This window comes from Pygocentrus nattereri, chromosome 5 (genome assembly GCF_015220715.1).
Source record: "Pygocentrus nattereri isolate fPygNat1 chromosome 5, fPygNat1.pri, whole genome shotgun sequence".
NCBI classification, from domain to species: domain Eukaryota; kingdom Metazoa; phylum Chordata; class Actinopteri; order Characiformes; family Serrasalmidae; genus Pygocentrus; species Pygocentrus nattereri.
Genome location: NC_051215.1, coordinates 28,380,660 through 28,398,869, shown reverse-complemented (window position 1 = coordinate 28,398,869; position 18,210 = coordinate 28,380,660). Strand labels below are relative to the sequence as shown.

The 18,210-nt window shown below is 39.6% G+C and overlaps 1 protein-coding gene across 5 annotated transcripts in view; it reads left to right on the top strand.

Annotated features, from left to right (window-relative positions):
• Positions 1-14,210, top strand: part of LOC108420546 (protein quaking) — a 132,197-nt gene extending 117,987 nt beyond the window's left edge. Inside the window, exons 5-8 of one of the 5 annotated variants that reach the window (XR_005130322.1) lie at positions 1,004-1,091; positions 1,593-1,898; positions 4,441-6,202; positions 10,982-14,210. Coding sequence is in view for 4 of the 5 variants with exons in the window: in XM_037538794.1 (XP_037394691.1) it covers positions 1,004-1,091; positions 1,593-1,898; positions 4,441-4,544 (498 nt within the window). In the remaining variant the exon portion in view is untranslated. Of the gene's footprint in view, positions 1-1,003; positions 1,092-1,592; positions 1,899-4,440 lie in introns of all 5 variants that reach the window. The other 4 variants (XM_037538795.1, XM_037538796.1, XM_037538797.1 and 1 more) reach the window with 4 other exon arrangements.
• The last annotated feature ends 4,000 nt before the right edge of the window (positions 14,211-18,210 follow it).

Here is an 18,210-nt window from a genome sequence, read left to right as displayed (position 1 = left end):
CTGAATGAGGTGCAGGGCTGTATGCTGACCTTTGCGTTCACAGAAGTTTTATTTGTGCGAGACTTGGAATGATACACATACAATCGAGTGCAAACCTTTGGGTACCCCTACAAAAGACTTATTTGGTTGATTTTGTAAAATAGTAAAATAGCTACACATCCTCTTTGTATTGAAAAAAGACCAGAGACGAATTCCATCAAGACTTGACTAAGGGTGCTGGAAAGCTGCAGAAGTCTGCAAAGAAACTGCTCAAATGATCAGCTGCTTTTGAAAGAATACTTTTCCAAAATGACAGTCTTGCAGTGATAAATCTAAAATAAATCTTGCAGTGTCTTGCAGTGATTAATCTAAAATAAATGCCCTTTGGTTGGACATTTTGTTTCCTAATGCAGTGAATATACATTTTTAGCATTGCACGAATGTCCAAATACTTTTGGGGCCATTATATGTTATTGCAAACTGAAAAAGGAAAAAAGAAATTAATTAATTAATTAATTAATTAATTAAAAAGAAATTAAATGCAGCCATTCAAAGTTATGATACTTTTTGTATTGTAGGTTATACTTTTTTCATCAGCAAGTAAATAGAAGTAAAAACCACCAGATTTAAGTTTGTTCTCTATAGAAGATGTGTGATTAGAAACGCCTTTATTGTATGCCCACTCACTGGTCACTTTGAGTTAATGTGTCGCCTACAGAGAACACTGTTCTGCTTAACTAAATGCACAGTTACTGTTTATTTGCTGAATTTAAAATATTGGAAAAAAAACATAAAATGTGGCCTGTTGAGAAACATTTTATGACACATTTTATATTGTATGTTCTTGTTTGTTTCTAAGATCTTAAACTCAGCAAATATATAGAAATTATGCACTAGAATCTGCTGAAAATGCCATATTTAAGTTTGTTAACTCATTACTAGGAAAATCACTTTCATTTTTTGATATGGATGGTGGGTGCACATGTATCTCTGCTGGTTACTGAACTTTGTGATCTTTTTCCAGGCTGAAGGAGAGGACAGTCTGAAGAAGATGCAGCTGATGGAACTGGCCATTCTGAACGGCACGTACAGGGATGCCAACATTAAATCGCGTAAGTGCCTCCTATTAGCAGGGCTTTGTATGTTGCCGTTGTTAAAGGGCTGTGCGATCCCGACTTTCACTAATGCTCAACACTGCGCTCTCAGGTAACCCTGATTCGCAGATAAGAGCACTCACAAACAGCACAGTGCTTTGATTCCAAATTGCCTCAGAGAGCCATAAGCCTGCAAGCTCACAAACAGTCAAAAAGGAGGGGGTGAAAAAGCCCGGAATGTCATGGAACATTGTGTTGCTCCTCTCTTTGCTTCACTGCTTTTGCAAACATTGTTGTTGATGAAGTGCCAGCCTGTGGAGTTTTATATTAGTGGAGGTATAAGTAAAATAAAATAATTTCTGCTCCCTAACTAACTAATGTCTGGCTGTTGTTGTCCTCACTGACATGCTTTATGTGCTGTGTACAGCTCATGCACGGTACTAACTCTTGTTTTGTCTCCCCCCCTCCCCCTCTCCTCCTCTTCCTTCTCCACCCTCCATGTTCCTCCGCTCACCGCAGCTGCCCTTGCCTTCTCTCTTGCAGCGAGTGCCCAAGCACCCCGCATCATCGCCGGCCCTGCCCCCGTCCTTCCGCCGGCTGCCCTGCGCACCCCAACGCCTGCTGGCCCCACCATCATGCCCCTCATCCGCCAGATTCAGACCGTCATGCCCAACGGCTCGGCCCACCCTGCCGCCGCCGCCACCCTGGTGCCACCTGGCCCAGAGTCAGCAGGCCTGATTTATGCCGCGCCCTATGAGTACCCGTACACACTGGCACCTGCCACATCCATCCTGGAGTACCCTATTGACTCCAACGGGGTGTTAGGTAAGCATGGCTGCACCTGCGACTGTCCAAACACCTACCTCCACCTGCCAAGGCAGTGGGCCAAAGCACCTACACTCCTGCACTCCTCCTAGACCCCTGAAATAGGGATGGGCATTTTAACAGCCTTTGCTGATCATATATATATATAATTTTCAATTGTATTCAAATATCGCAGTGAGAAAACTTATGTTGTGAATAATAAAACACAGAAGGTGTTCACAGTTTTCAACATACACATAGGTTTAATGCATTCTACCCTATGAGATTACCTATGATTTTTTGTTCATTTTATGATTCATCTTTTTATTTTAGTTGTATGTAAATTAATAGAGTTGTATGCAAAAGTTTGGAAGCTCATGGTCAAACTATATTTTTTTGCTGCTTTGGTAAGTGAAAAGAAATGAATTTATCCTCTACAAAGAACACACTTCTGTTCATTTTAATGTATGATTGCTGTTAGTTGCTGATTTTAAGATAAAAATCTAACCTATGCAAATAATATAGGACATTTAAAATTTATGGCTTATTTTTTTCCTGATATCTTAAATTCAGCAAATAAATGGAAATTGCAGAAAAGTGCCTTACTTAAGTTTCCACAAGGGTGTTCAATCTTTTGCATATCACTGTACCAGTTAATCAGTCAGACAATTTGCCCTGTAAAACGTTTTTGTAAAACAGTTTGTAAAAAAAAAAAAAATTTTCAACACTTCTCATATCAATACATAATATGGATGTATAATATGTAATGTACAGTCGTATGGCACCTCTGGTCACATGTAACTATATAATACATATCACAGAAGTGACATTCTGTGTAGTCCAGTGTCACTCAATCAGAATCATCTTTAGAAATTATATAAAAATATATATTTTTATTCCAAGCTACAAATGCTTTATTTGAATGCATAATTAAGGAAACTAAGTTTGAATAGCCCTATATTTGAACATCTGCACCCATCCCTAACCCCAACCTCCCCCAAACCCTCCCCAAACTCAGTCTCCCTTTTTCAGTGTAGCTCTCTATGTGATTCCTCGGTCTAAGAGTTATCGTTCGCCACCCCGTCCTTTTTCATCTCAGCCATCACAGTGGGAAAGTAAAAAAGGCAACAACACAAGTACAAAAACAATAACACTCACAGCCTTTTCCACTTAATCCATTTAGTGTCATAAAAGTCCTCTCTCACAGCTAAAAAATCCTTTTAAGAAATGTGTGCATAAATGATTGGGCTGTTAAGTGCTCTGCCGGCTTTATGTGAATTATAAGAGAGCGCTCTCTTTTTCTCACTGCTCTCTCTCTCTCACACTTTTCCCTCTCATTCTCTTTCGCTCCCTCTCAAAGGCCCTGTCCTCCCCTCTCCATACAAGCTCTATGGCTTCATTAAGGCACTTGAGAAAAGCCGATTATGAATATCATGTTACAAACAGCATTCTGCCAGTTTAACACAGGCTGCTCCCAGAGGCGCAGTGTTAAGTTGAGCAACGACAAAAAATGCGTCCCCATGCCAAGAGCGGCGTGTCCAATGAGATGAGCCCAAGCAGGGTTTAGCTACTGTCCAATAAGCAGCCTTTATTCAGCCAAGATCGAGCCGCCTGCTCCCAAAAAAAGCCCATTACAGTAGACCTGTCTTAGAGGACTGTTTCAGTGTGTTTCTTTGGGCGGGGGGTGGGGTGTTGGGTGTGTGTGTTTTGGAGGGGAGGTGGGCTGGTGCGGGTGTTTGGTTCGACCATGTGGATGCATTAGTGCATTAGGCTGTGTTCACACGTATCCAGATATTTTTGAAAACTACAACATTTTTCAGTTGAGTAGTGGACTAAAAGCATCACAAAAATGTTCAGCTTCACAAGTGATTTTATTGTAGTAATTAATTGGCAGCCAAAAATATACATATATTGGATTGGTATTCACAACTATATTACTCTTGAAGTGTGCACTGTGAAGCTGTAGATCAGACTGTGTATTGACCATCAGTATTGATGGTCTCACATTAGAGTGGGGAGCTAAAAATCCATCCATTCTGAAGGGATTTTTTTGCCTCAAATTTCACAAAAGCCCCAGCCAAACCAATTGAAATATATTATGTGAGTTAAGAAAAAAAAACAACAATGGAGAAACAAGGGTTTGTTCCGACAGCAACAATATGTGTATATATTCTAGTAATCTAGTATAGATGGCTTTGTGTGGCTGTGTCTATAAGTATTAAGAAAACAAAGAATGGCAAAAACAAGGGTTAAATTAAGCTACAATAAGTAAACACATAATCAGAAACCATATACCCAGAAATAAAAGCCATGCTTGAGTCCAACACAGCAAACAGTCCCAAGTCCAAAACAGTTAAGCATGAAAATTTTCATTACCTTTCTCAAAAATGTAAATTTCAGTGATCTGAATGCCAAGTTTATGAGGAGGCAAAACCACGGGGCAAAAATATCCGAATACATGTGGACCGGGTCTTACTGAGAGGGCGAGGGAGGTGAGGAGTGTTTGGGAGTGAGGAGAGCGGAAGATTTCACCCTGTCTTCTCTCTTGTGTACACCTATACAGCATCCTCAAAGGCCGAAGAGCTGCCCCTCTACCTGGGCTTTCAGACCTGTCACTTTCCCATCACTGTCCAGCGCGGAGAGCCGACCAGCCGGCCTCCTTTTTAAAGCACCCTCCAACCCTTTCCCTTATCTGACCCACAGTCACTACTCCAGCTCCCTCACCCACCCCCCTCCCCACTCTCTCCCAATCCCCACCCCAAAACCACCCGTCTTTGTCGGACTGACCGGAAAGCGGCTTCCCAGTGGCTCTTTCATTGTTTATCTCTTCTGAAACCACATCTTTTTTTTATTGTTTTGTTTTCATTTGTAATGAATGTGCTGTGTTCAAACTGTGTACCGTAATACGAGGGAGATCTTAAAAAAAAAAAAAGCACTGAGCCCCAAACTGCTGCAAACCTTCTCTGAATGCTCCCTCCATTCCCCACCCTCTTAGGGTGGGCCGGTCCGGAGGGGCCATCAGGAGGAGTAACATGACGACGGTGAGGGGACAGTGGGGGTCAGAGAAGGGCTGCTTTGGGAGACAGAGGTTGATGGGGCATCTGTTATAAGCAAAGCTCAGCCGTTGTAGGACAGTTTGACGGGGCTTTTCAGGCTTGTTTACAGAAAAATATGAACAAATGTAATAAATATATGACCAAACTGTCTCTGAGAGGCCTTGCTTTGCAGGGTCTCGGGTCTGGACTGCCCTAAAACGGCTTTGGTAATGCATGGGTAATGCGACTGGAACTAATTTCCCATTCCCTTCCTTTATTCTTTAGGTGTGGCTTTCCCCACGAAAGGCTAAAAGTGCTTTTGAGGATCCTTACTGAGCCCCTCATCCGATCTGAGTGTTAACACACATGCGCTTTCGTTTCAACGCGGCCTTGTTTTTGATGAACCATGAATATGAGTCTAGCAGTCAGTCAGACACACTGTTTTTGTTTACACTGGCCACTCCTCACCCAAAGAGGCTCCGCTCCTAGCATATATATATATATATATATATATATATATATATATATATACACATATATATATATACATGTATGTGCCCCCTTAGCCGTAAAAAGTATTTGCATAGTCACAGGACTGTTCTACTGACTGCTATGTTTTTGGTTTAGGAGAGAAAACATCAATTATTATCTTGCTTTACTAATCACTTAATTCATAGCTGTTGTATTTTCTACCCTTTTCTCTTATTTTTAACTACTGCTGATGTGCCTAAATGCTATCGGCTCTGTGCCTTTGCTCAGAGAGCGAGTTTATCAGTATTATATTTAAACATGGGACTGAAGACATGCACTTCCCTGTTGTTCCACTGCAGGATTATGTGACTAGTAAAGCCTCCCTTCTGTGTGCGTTTGTGTGTACGCGTGTGCTCGTCACTAATGTCCATCATACATTATCCAAGCAACGCATAGATCCACTTGGGATGTATGCAATCGTCGTGTTTTTGTTTTGTTATGTTTGTTTATTTGTTTGTTTGTTTTCAGTTGCTAGTTTTAAAGATGAAAGACAAGTATTATTTGTGCCTTAACTTTTATTTTTTTTATTATTTGCAAAACAATGTTCAATTTTGAACCGTATTTGGTCATACAGCTATATAACGTCTGTCGAGTTTGATCTTAAATTGATCTGTTTCATGAAAAATTGTGAAGTTTTGATTGATCTAATCTGTGTTTTTGGTGATATTATTGCAATCCAAGCAGGTGCAGTGACAACTAAAGTTCGAAGGCACGAAATGCGGGTCCATCCTTACCAAAGGGTAGTGACCACAGACAGAGGTTAGTTTAGCTCACATGCTTTTTGTTTTTATCACCAATGGCCTCTTATGTTGTTGGTTCTGGTCTATTGTGCAGTATATGTAGTGTGCAGACTGTTCCTGGCTCAACAACATTCACAATTAGCCTGCATTTTTTTCAAATAAAAAGCTCCCACCATCCGTGAGGACATATAGTACAAACAGGACCTGCACTGCAGAAATGAAGTGGTTGACTTCCATTCCATTATTTCGATGACCTTGTGAATTTGACATGATGTTGATGACAAATAATGGACCGTCTTGCATGAAAATGTGCTTTAGACACCCTTCAACATCCCATAACCTCACTGACTCTGTTGGTAAGGTTAGCTATTTATGTTTATTTATTTTACAGTCCCTAGTTGCATTATGAATATTTACCTTATAACAAAGCTAAAGTGGATTACATTTTAATAATCAATGGTCACACATATAGCCTACAGTTTTTTAAAACAGGTGATTAAAAACTATGCATGTTTGTTTATGTAGATAGTAGGGGCAGATGTTGTTAAAGGAGCTACATGTAAGATTAAAAGTGATTGGCTTCTAAATTCTACCATTGTGTTTGATGTTGCCTTCTGTGAGCTGAAGCTTGAGCCTGCATTGTAATCCATTCTGCTTGAGTTGCTGGCCGTGTTTTGATGAATTTGCCATGTGAACTGGCCCAACTGCACACCAGTTTAGAAACAAATATAAGCTCATGTTGCTGTGTGTGGGCTCACGGTGCCAATTTATGAACATCTTTCATGATTAAATCTTACATGTCACTTCTCTAACATTTCCACAAGCCAGAATTTATCTTGAAGTGTCCCAATGTTTTCTACATTTTCCAGATTGTGAAGTCCATATATATGTCATTAATACACAGTCAACCCCAATAAATTCTAGTCTGTGGAAAAGATTTTTCTTCATTGTCAAAAGTCCATGTTCACTTGGGAAAGAGACAAACAGTGAAGGGTTAAACCATGCAGAGGTTATTTTACATCAATAGCAATAATACAATGATAACAACAACAAATTTTAAGCGCATAAATAATAATAATATAAACACTTCTTGTGAGGTACTTTTTAGACAGTTCTCAACTCTGAAGTGAGTACAGGGGAAAACAGTGATAGCATGCAAATTGAAGCTTTAATTTTGTGAAATAAAAGAACATTAAAAGTTGCAGCTGCAATATACAGGATGATTCAAAAAGACTGATCTGATTTCAAAATGATTTACTTCATTTATAAAACATTCCAAAACAATGCAGTAAATTGTAAATGTGCATAAAGTTTAGTATGTAATGTTACAAGCACTCAATATGCACCTCCTCCAGCTCTACGGACAAGAATGAACACCATAGTCAAATTCATCCCATACTTGATTGAGCATGTCGGATGTCACTGTACTCACGGCTCTTTCAGTGCAATTTCAGAGATCATCCAGTATTGCGGAAGCAACAACAAACGCTCTGAGCTGTTGGAGGTTCACTGCTGACAAAAATCAGGTTGTACAGTTATGACAGATTCACTCTTATTGAAGTGGACAATGCAGAACGCTTTATGCTCAGGGGTCTCCATCTCCTCACAAACTGAAGGGAGCCATCTTCCATTGACAGTCAGAAACTCTGTGACCCCTTCTTTCAATTGGTATGTGATTGGTTCCCAGGCACCTCATGGTTGTAAAAATGTGGTGCTTTGAAATCGGATAAATCTTTTTGAATCACCCTGTATTGTCATCTTTAATTTGGCCGCTAAATTGTTTTTAATCTGGTAACTAGGGACAGAGTTGCGAACGTTGCAAGAGCTGTACCATCTGAGGCTGTTTAGCTTAGCTTTCTTCCCTGAAGCCATTTTTGAACAGCCCATTTCGCCTGATGTACGACAGATGCTTTTACTGTTTGCTTTTAAAGCCTGACGCTGTGATGTGAAGATGTATTAAAGTGTGCACTGTAGAAGATAAGACTACTTTCAGCACCGAGCGCAGCTCAACAGTCACAATTCTACAACAAACCCATCTGAGTTAATGTGGTATTAATGTAGGATAACTTGCTTAAACATTCATTTATTAGTGTTTGGCTATGCTTTACTTGAAATAATTCAATAAATGAACGACAGCAGAGGGTTTTGTAACCGGTCACTGGGGAGTGTTACTACAGGAACTCAGTTAACTGTCACTGGGCACACACCTAATTGGATAATAATATCTGGTTTGAAACAGTGCCTGAGGATATTGACAATGAAGATCAGTCACACAGATTTCCACATGATGTTTGATGTGATGGAGTATACAGACATTTAAGGAATCTGCTAAAAATAATTGGTGTAAAAGACCACACAAACAGATCATTGACTGCAACAATGTGACATTTGTGAAAACTGTACATGATTTGACCTCACAGTCCTGCATTCATTCCAGCAGTCTCCACTGCAACTGACCCTCACTGTGAAAGTAAGAACCTTTAAAACTGTGTTGCGATTACTTCTATCTCCAAATGTCTACTCATTGACATTTAGGGGTCTGGTGGTACTTCTGACTGACTGAATCCAGGTGAAATAGCGTAGTTAAGAGTATGTATGAGAAAGCAGAGATAGTTGTGGGGTGCCGTCTTAAGCTTGGCGCTCTTAAACAGCTACAGCTGTTACAGATCAGAATTGTCTCATGAGATTTTTAATTCCTTTTTTTTCCATTGTTGTCATTTATCATATATTTCTCATATTTTTTGTTTTATACTGTAAATGTTTTATATTATGGTACTACTGCTTTCAAGAGAATCTACTTTTGAGAACCCATTTGCACAGAACTTCCAAATTTCCAATCTGCGCATTCTTACTGGATTGCCAATCTGCAGCTACGTTGCCGATCTACTTTTTTTATTTTAGCAGTTTTTTTTTTTTTTGTTTTTATTTCCACCTGTTGTATTTTCCTCATTTGTAAAGACATACTATGTGGCACAACTCTTTATTTTGCACTGAATGAGTCAGAAGCATTCATCTCCTTTGCTCCACAAAGAGCGGACACGTTGAAAAAAGTGAAAACTACATCAAACCTCAGACGACGGAACTGACCAGAATGCGATCAAAGCTGTGTAGTCTTAAGGTTGACCACTGTGGTGTGGACGAAACCGCTGTGGATTTGATCACGTCAGAGTATAAATACATTTATGAGAAATATTCCACTTGATACTTTTTTTTTTACATTTTACTGTAAGCTTCTCTTTATTTTTTGTTGTTGCAAAGAAAATAGTATTTACTTGTGGCTTCTTAAAAACATATATAAATATATATATAAAAAAATATAAAGCAGGAATGTATATGAAATGTCAGATTTTACTTGTATTTTGCAAAGAGATAGCAATGATATTATAGAGGGCTATTTGTAGGAAAGAAAAATATGCATCATAGTGGCTTTATAGCACCACCTTAGAGAATTTCCTATATTTTTGGATATATGTTAGGGCTTTATATGAACGACAGGACTTTTTTCAGTGTTTATATGCAAAAGCATTTTATATTATGTGTCCTGTGAATTGTCAATAGTCTGCAACGCTGAGGGTAATGGATAAAATTCCCACAGCTTGTGTTTCCATGGCTATTATGCTATCTAGAGAATACCTTGTAGTGTTGCTTTGTATCATTAAGGCCATGATTTTTATGTTGTTGTAAATAGAAGGAAAAAAAAGAATTTGAAAAGGCAATAAAAATTTTATTGAGTACAAAAACAACCAACACCTGTTTTGGCCCTAAATTATTTCGCCGTTCAATGCGGACTTCTCAAATTCCCTTCTGCCCACGGTCTTAACAAGAAGACATAGTAATCCATCTCCATCATAACTATCGGCTTGCTGCTTGAACCTCTAAAGAGCTCTCGTGCTTGAAGGGGAATACCACCGATTTTTCATAATTAATTTGTTAAGCTGAGAGCAGTCATTCAGAGAGGTTTGGTGTGAAGTTTTCTAGAGAAACTTGTTTTTTGTGACAGGAACCAGACACTTTTAAAAGTTCCCAGAAGATTATTACATGCATTGTTTTTCGAAAGATTTAAGTTTAAATATGTTAATGGTGAAGGGTTATATGCAGAGTGTTAAAGGCAAAATAGCACCAAAACATTTTATTTATTTATTTTTCTGATTTACAAATATTTTACCATTAACCTTACATGTAAAAGCTCAGAGGACACATGTAGGTTCACTGGTCATTTTAGTTGGTAAATAGTTTTTACATGGCTATAAAAAGTCAGGGTAGAGTAAGTTTCATGTCAAATCAGACTGAATGAATTTATTTATAGCTCAACAATTTAGTTATGCAGAAAATTAGGTGGAATTCTCCTTCAAAAGCAGTCAGGTAAAAAACCTGTGCTGGCTGCTCTCCAATCTGTCCTTTCATTTCATTAGAAACTCTGTCCATTTACTTGACTGCTACTAACCAATAGACATGTTTACTGCCGTTGTGTTCTGTTTTCATTTGTCAGATGTTTGTCTCTTTTCATTTCTTCCTTTGTTAACAAGCGACCTACTTGAACAGGCATGCTGTCAGTAAAATCATGCTTTGATTTTACTGCACTGTTTAGAGCCAAACGTTCTTTGAGCGCTTCCCAAACTCAGTTGGATTTGTTCAAAATTATAAGCGCTTGAATGTGGAGCCTAATTGTGATCAGTTTATCATATTGTCATCCTGCCGTCACTAGCTGAAACTAATCTCCTCTCTATCTTTTTCTTTTCCTCCCTCTTTTGTTTCCTTTCTTTCCCCCCCTTCCTTTCTGTTTCTCTAACCCACCCAGCCACCACCGGCAACTAACCCCTGACCTTCTGACCTCTCAACTTCACCCAATGATGACCTGCCCATTACCTGCCTGCAGATCACTTCTCTGCTCTAAACAAAAACAAAAAAGAACCAATGTAAAAGAAAATGAGTAAAAGAAAGACAGAATATTAAACAGCCTTCACTGGTCAATGGCAGTGAAGAAGCAGCTTCCCTGCACCTGACGTATGGACACCCGCCAATGGCTGGAAGAAGCCCTCCGGTTCAAACTGGTCTGTTTGAAGTGGACCGCCCTGCCACTGTAGACCTGCACTCAGTCTTTTGTAAAGCAATAAGCAATAATGATTAGCCTACCCTTCTCCACCAACTCCACCAAACGGAGGCTACAAACATCCTTACACACCACACATGACTGTAGACCCCCATGGCAACAGCCTTCAGTCAAGGGAAAAGGATTCACGGCACTCATTACCCATCGGTTGGTAACTATCTGAATGTATTGTGTGCTGGTGTGGCATTAGTGCATGCACCGTTCTCTCCCAGTACATTAGCTCCCTCTTCTACTCTCAGATTTCACATGTGCATCAAAAGGGAACATTATCGTAAATGCATACGAACACAGAAAGAAGAAAAATGAAGCATCCCCCCCTTCAAAACAACCGAACACTTTTCAGTGGACGAGTTTCTCTGAGGATGTATAAGCCATGCTTGCCTATCTGCTGTACAAATGTATGAAATTTGTAGATAGAAAAATGTTTAAAGAGGAAAAAAAAAACAACACAGAGTCAAAGAACACATGTACAGAAAAGAACACTTTTATTATCCTCCAGTGCAGGGGAAGAAGAGAACATATATATTTTTACAAATGAGACTTTTATACTCGCAAGTATTGTAAAGTGAACAAAAGACAAAAATAAAAAACAAAATCATACCGAACCCTTTATGAAGTGAAAACAATCCAGTTTTCTGTAATTGGATGTAGAAACGGATGACCAAAACAACCCTTCAGTCCTATTGATGAAGGGTTGAAATGGAAACATAACGAAGTGCCTTATTGTGGTTCTCATGGTTTCTTCGATCTGAATGTGTCATATTAGTGGTGAATGAACAGACCAGAGTTCAGTGCATGCAGCTTTCTCCAAGCAAGGAACGAAATTGTGGAATGTGCCATGAATGATGTCATTCTGTCATCAATCTCCTTACGTAATCTACAGCAACTACTGTGAATTATGTGGTAATTTCTATTAAACTAATGGGGGCCCATACTGCCCTTTAGAGATTAAGGCCCAAATTAAGTTTTTTGTTTTAACTGTATCACAGTTTTAACAATAAATATTCTTAAATGCTGGAGTTAATGTATATTCTAATTCACCCTTTAACCCTGAATGTTGGCGTGCAGACTGCTGGTCACCATAGCAAAGACAAAAGTCTGGCTTAACTATTAGCTAACGAGACAAAAAAGAGAAAGATTTAAGATGAAAAATGATCATTTGGAGATTAATGGGCTTATTTGCTTTTATAATCACTCCAGCTGGTTTTCTGATATGTTTAATCTGCAACAAGAAGAGTCAGCTTCTCATTTACCAGCTTCTTGCTCAAATGTACCCATTCCACTTTAAATAGTGCAGCAGTTCTGGTGCCACAGGCACCATTTAAGGTGGAGCAGGGAAATTCAACCAAGAAGTTGGTGGAAGAGAAGCTGACTTTAGCCTCATAAAACGTCAAACACTGAGGGAAATTTTACAAGAAACTGTTCTACTCAGCTACAGCTGAGCTAAAGCTTAAAGCAGAGAAAAGTTAGCATACGTTTTAATTTACACTATATTTTTAGTTTATACTAGTACTACTGAGACATATTTACAGCCAAGGTGGTAAAATGGACATAAAATGTTGTGGCTCCCAAGGTGGTTTGATTTTTATTGAAAGGGCAAATTGGCTCTTCTTAACATTTGGATTGCGACTCCTGAGTAACAGACCTATTAGCATGTTTTACCTTGACTGTTTTCAGTAGTGCACTCACTTTTACCAGATTACTGATTCATCTGCCGCTGGATATTTCAAGAACTTAACCCTTAGGTTTTTATCCAAGACATAATAATGAATTACATCCTATTGCAATACTTGCATAGTTTAAATACATTCATGAGTTTAATGAATAAAAAGAAATGAAAAATTATAGACATGGATTTTTTTTACTTCCCAGAAATCATTAGGCCTGCTCTGAAGGCCTAGAAGGCCCTGAGGGTTCCCTTCTGGTATGTATATGTTAAACATGAAGACATTCAGGTCTAGGTTGAACAATAAGTCTGAAATAGGAATAGCATTGTGCCTAAAACCTGAGACTTCTTCACCGAGGCTTTAATACTGTGGTCAATATTCCCCACTTTACAGTTGCTGAAAGAATAATCCATAACCTTTGGTGCAATATAGGTCAATATTCAGTGTGGCTCATTTTCAGCCTAATAGACAGGTAGTGTCAGACAGGTAAAGCATGAGATATGGTTATAATGTGAACTGCAGCAAAGACGCGCCACCGTTACCATCAGATTTGTGTTCTTTAGTGGAAGCTGCATGTACTGCCCATGCTGGACTGCACCATACTACTGTGTTGCGTGTCCCCCTGACCCCCAGATCTTTCTTTACTATGCAACAGAATGGCCTCTGACGTCTTGTGGGGAGTCTCTGTGTCAACATGTCTTCCTGTCCCGTCCTCACTTCACCACCACTTTCGGTTCAGATTCTGCTGTGCCATGACAGTATTATTGTAACTATGAAGGTATTATAACTGAGGTCCAATGTGTTTTTTGGAATAAAATGAAAAATAGCCTGTTATGTCAAAACCACATTTGTTTTTAATAGTTAAGATTGTGAGAAAGGGTCAAATTTCTACAGTACAGGTTAGATCTATATATGGGCAAGCCGTACCATCAATATCGCATGATATTTTACCCTCAATAGCAATTAAAGTATAAATCTGGTTTGGTTTGCTTTTCAAAATGAGTTTTCCAGGATTATTCAGTTTATCGATGTGAATGTTCTTTACCATCTGAGTGAAAATGTGTGTTGCAGACTTGCAGACAGAAGTCTCTGTGTTAGCTCCATGCTACGTGTGCGCCCCTGCCCAAGTATTGCCTATGAGAAAATACGTATGTCTGTATCAACAGCCATTGTTACAAGTTTATACCGTATTTTTCTATCTTATTTTATATGTATGTAATAAACTACATTAAATGCCTTGTCTCCATACAGTGTGTAAATGAAGAGTCCTTCATGATGTTTCTGTCAGCATGCTGTGCCTCTCAGCCCTCAGCCACTAAGCTAATAGCACATTCTACAGCTTTTTTTATCACCAAATATTAATAGTGTATGCTGCTACCGTTGCCAAAATCATCAGATTGATCATTTCAGATAAGGCCCTTTAGTGGAACACTGTATTCAGAAAGCTCAGTGATATTAATGGACCTGTGCCAAGAGAGCACTTTCAAAATTAGTAGAGCCATATATCATGTGGTTCCTAACAAGCTGTGTGAGTACCTACTGCAAAGAAATGAAGAAAAACTTTTAACACTAATGGCTTCCATATAATTTAATTCTTAAATACATCTAGAACATCCCTCATACTCTAATGGAATTACTTAAATGAAATAACCATTATTTACATTCTTGGTCCTTGGCATTGTGGTGAGTATGGTCAGAGATGGTGACCACTTTAAAGCGATTAGAATCAATGTTTCAAAGACATGACCATATCATCATATGATTTCTGTTTTAGAGGGGTCTATTTGCCAAGCAGCTTAAACATGAGAAACCTTTTGCCTCCAGAAAATTATCTGGGTGTCCTTTGCAGCAAAACAATTTGTACTTGAATTGCAGTGGTGAATGTCCTTTAGACCAGTCCTGGGCTTGGAGACCTGGTGTGCTCAGTCCTGGACATGGAAATCTACCACCCTGGAGAGTTCAGATCATACACACTTTGCTCTAATATACAGGCTTTCATTAACTGGATCAGGTGTGTTTGATTAGAGGTGGAGCTAAGTTGTGCATGATGGTAGATCTACAAGACCAGGATTGGGCACCCTGCTCTAGACAATGGTCAGTTTGAAACAACTTCCCTGCAGAAGGTCACATCTTTCCACTGCACTACACCCTGAAGGTATGAAACTGTCACTGGGGTGGGACTCTCAAGGCCAGTACCTTTAGTCAGGGAACATAACTGTACCATAATCCATTGAAGTTATATTTTTTAAGTCATATTAACTCCACACACCCTATCTTGACTCCAGCTGTTTAGTTCATTGTTATGTTTTAAAACATCAGTTTATGAAAGGGTGTAAATACATACCTTCATAATACAAATACAAAACTTCATTTAAGGTACACAGTTGGGCCTTAAAACCACCATTGCACCATTGAGGGTACATTTACATTGTACCTTAGACCTGCACAACACAATTTGACAGTCATGCTTCAGGCCCCTCTTTGCTGTGCTCTAGAACCTTTTCACCAAGATCCTCCATACAGAATCATCCAGGCTTCAACAACATGAATAATCATCCAGCCTTTACCCATTTCAAAGAAGGGTACACGGCTCGAGCTAAAAGGGAGCATAGCCTAAATAAAGGAATAGGACTCTATGGCATAATTTCAAGAAATGCTATAAATATATATTTCCTTTTTTGTGTCCTGAGCTCACACCACAGTATCAATACGAACATAACAGCTTCAGGCTGGGCTTCCTGCCAAAACTACAAACATAACCCCAAAGATTAGTGAAGTAACTCATGCTGAAACAAAAATCAAAGGAAAAATACAGATATATTCACTAATCCCTTAGCAACAACAAACAAATGAAGAATGGCACCCACACCGACTCTTTGTTAAGAGACACACACACATACAGTTCAGTACCTACTTAGTTCATTTAGACATGCTCAAAATTCACAGTGTAGTAATGTTATATTTTCTAAAAAATACGCAAGCTAAAGATGCCACAAAGTCTAATCTCTACATTAACAAACGTAAAGCAAGCAGACTCTATGTGGAGCCCCCAAAACACCCAGGGAGACCTCATCTCAGCAGAAACCTGCTACATTCACATTACATGCCCCATTCCTCAATTCCTATTTTTGCTCAGATCCGATCTTTCTAACTTGGTTAACATTTGTGTAGGTAAGTGACTCAAACCTGCCATTAATGTGAATGAACCTGTGTCCTGAAATGACCACATCCTATACCACTAACCTCACAAGAACAAACAGATGAAGGTGAAAAAGGGTCTGATGCTTTTGCACTGTTTACTGCAACTTCAGGTATCTTATAGTCTAAAAGTGTTTATATTTCTATACTTCACCCTTAATTAAGCACCTTGAGGCTTGCACCGAACAACATCTCATTGTATTTGTACAGTGACAATAAAGATATTTACAGTAGTTGCTACTCCCACTTTAATACTCAGTGATGGCTCATGCACAGTGAAAAACACCATGAATTCAGACTTGACCACTCTTATTGAAGTCGCATGGCCACCAATCTATAATCGATTTGAAAATCGATCTGATTTGTGTGTCTATACAGCTCTGAAGAAATCAGATCTATTTCACTTTAAAAGATCAATAGGTAAGATGACACAACCTGTTGAATTTGTATTGCATACTCCAAATAAATAGGTGGCAACTTATTACCAGTAAGGAACAAGGAAATACACAGTCCCTCCTCCTCCCTGTTCACTCCTTCCCCTCATTACCAGTCTAGAAGAAACGTAGCAACATCAGCATCAAACTTCATCCCTTTACTCGCCAAGAGCGGTCTCCAGCAGTGCAAAACAACATCAATGTTAACTCTTGTTTTGCTTCTATTTATGACGTCACTTCTTTTCTTTGCTGCCGATTGTGGTTTCTTGCCGGGAGTGGGCGGGAGTGGTGGTAATGAGTGCTCGCCAAGAGCTTTAGCCATCATTGCATTTAATGTTCCTTGTGGTCTAACGGGCTAACTGGTACCTTCAATATGGTTAACAAGAAGTTAGAATATGCCCTCGGGGCAGTGCTATTTCTTCATCCTCTCACGTTGGACTGATGTCAAATTCGACACTACAGTTCCTTCCCATCACCTCTTGAGGTATAAACTGGTATTACAAGATAGAGGCTAGCTGGTTAGCATGCTAACTTTAGTAGATATCTCTGCAACACAATACACAGACATGACACCAAAACTGTTATTTCTTGACACTCTGTTGTTAATTGTATTTGATTCTGTAATGTTTTATAATCAGAGTCAACTAAAAATCTTACAAATTGCAACTTTAAAGCAAATACAATTCTACCCACTCCTACAAGAGACCCTCATTATGCAGTACAAACTGGCCACATCCTTGTTTTTTCACTCGTCACCAATACAATTGTGCGAGCAGCTCCCTCAGTGAGACTTTGTCTCTTCAGCCCTCTTCACCCTTTTTCCCTCTCTACATCATCTCGTTCTCACCCTCCTCCTCCTCGTTCTCTGAATCCGGGGCCTGTGCAGACGGAAATTGCCGTGTCTATCACAGGGCTCAAATTGCCTGGGCCTCTGTGGTCCTCTGCTCGCTGCTGATAAGGCTTGCTGGGGGCCCCGCTGGCTGTTTGGGGGGGAAAGAAATCGCATCTTGAGTCGCCACCGGGTGTTGAGCCATGAAAGTGTTTGTTGCGGGGGAGAGAAAAACCACGGCTCACAGACCTCATGACCCGGGGGCCACGGGATGCAGCCCTTCTATCCATCAGCACTACCACCACTCTTTACTCCTCTTTTTTCCCCCTCCTCACTCACTCGCTCTCACTTCCACAGCTCCTCGCCTCCTCTCTCCACTTCTCTCAACTCGCTGTGCGCTCCGGGGCAGAGGGGGTGTCAATTATACAGTGGCAGCGAGAGAGGATATTAAATCTAGAATCCATTGCGTTGTTGCTCAGATGAGGAACGTGCAGCGAAGTGAACTAGTGCACCTTGTAAAGAAAACAGCAACTATAACAGCCATGAATTCAAGGAAAGGGAGGGTGATAATGTGGTGTCTGAAGACGGAGCAACGTTTATGTTTTCTTCTGCTATACTCCGCCACCCCTCAACTAATCACAGTCTTTTATCCTGTAGCCATAAGATCATGAACGTGAACTGTTCTATTCAATTTCAACTGTATTGAAAGAGAACAATCTTTGTGCAATCGGAATCAGGCTTCATTGACCAATTATGTTTGTCTATACACCTTGCAAAATGACAAACATC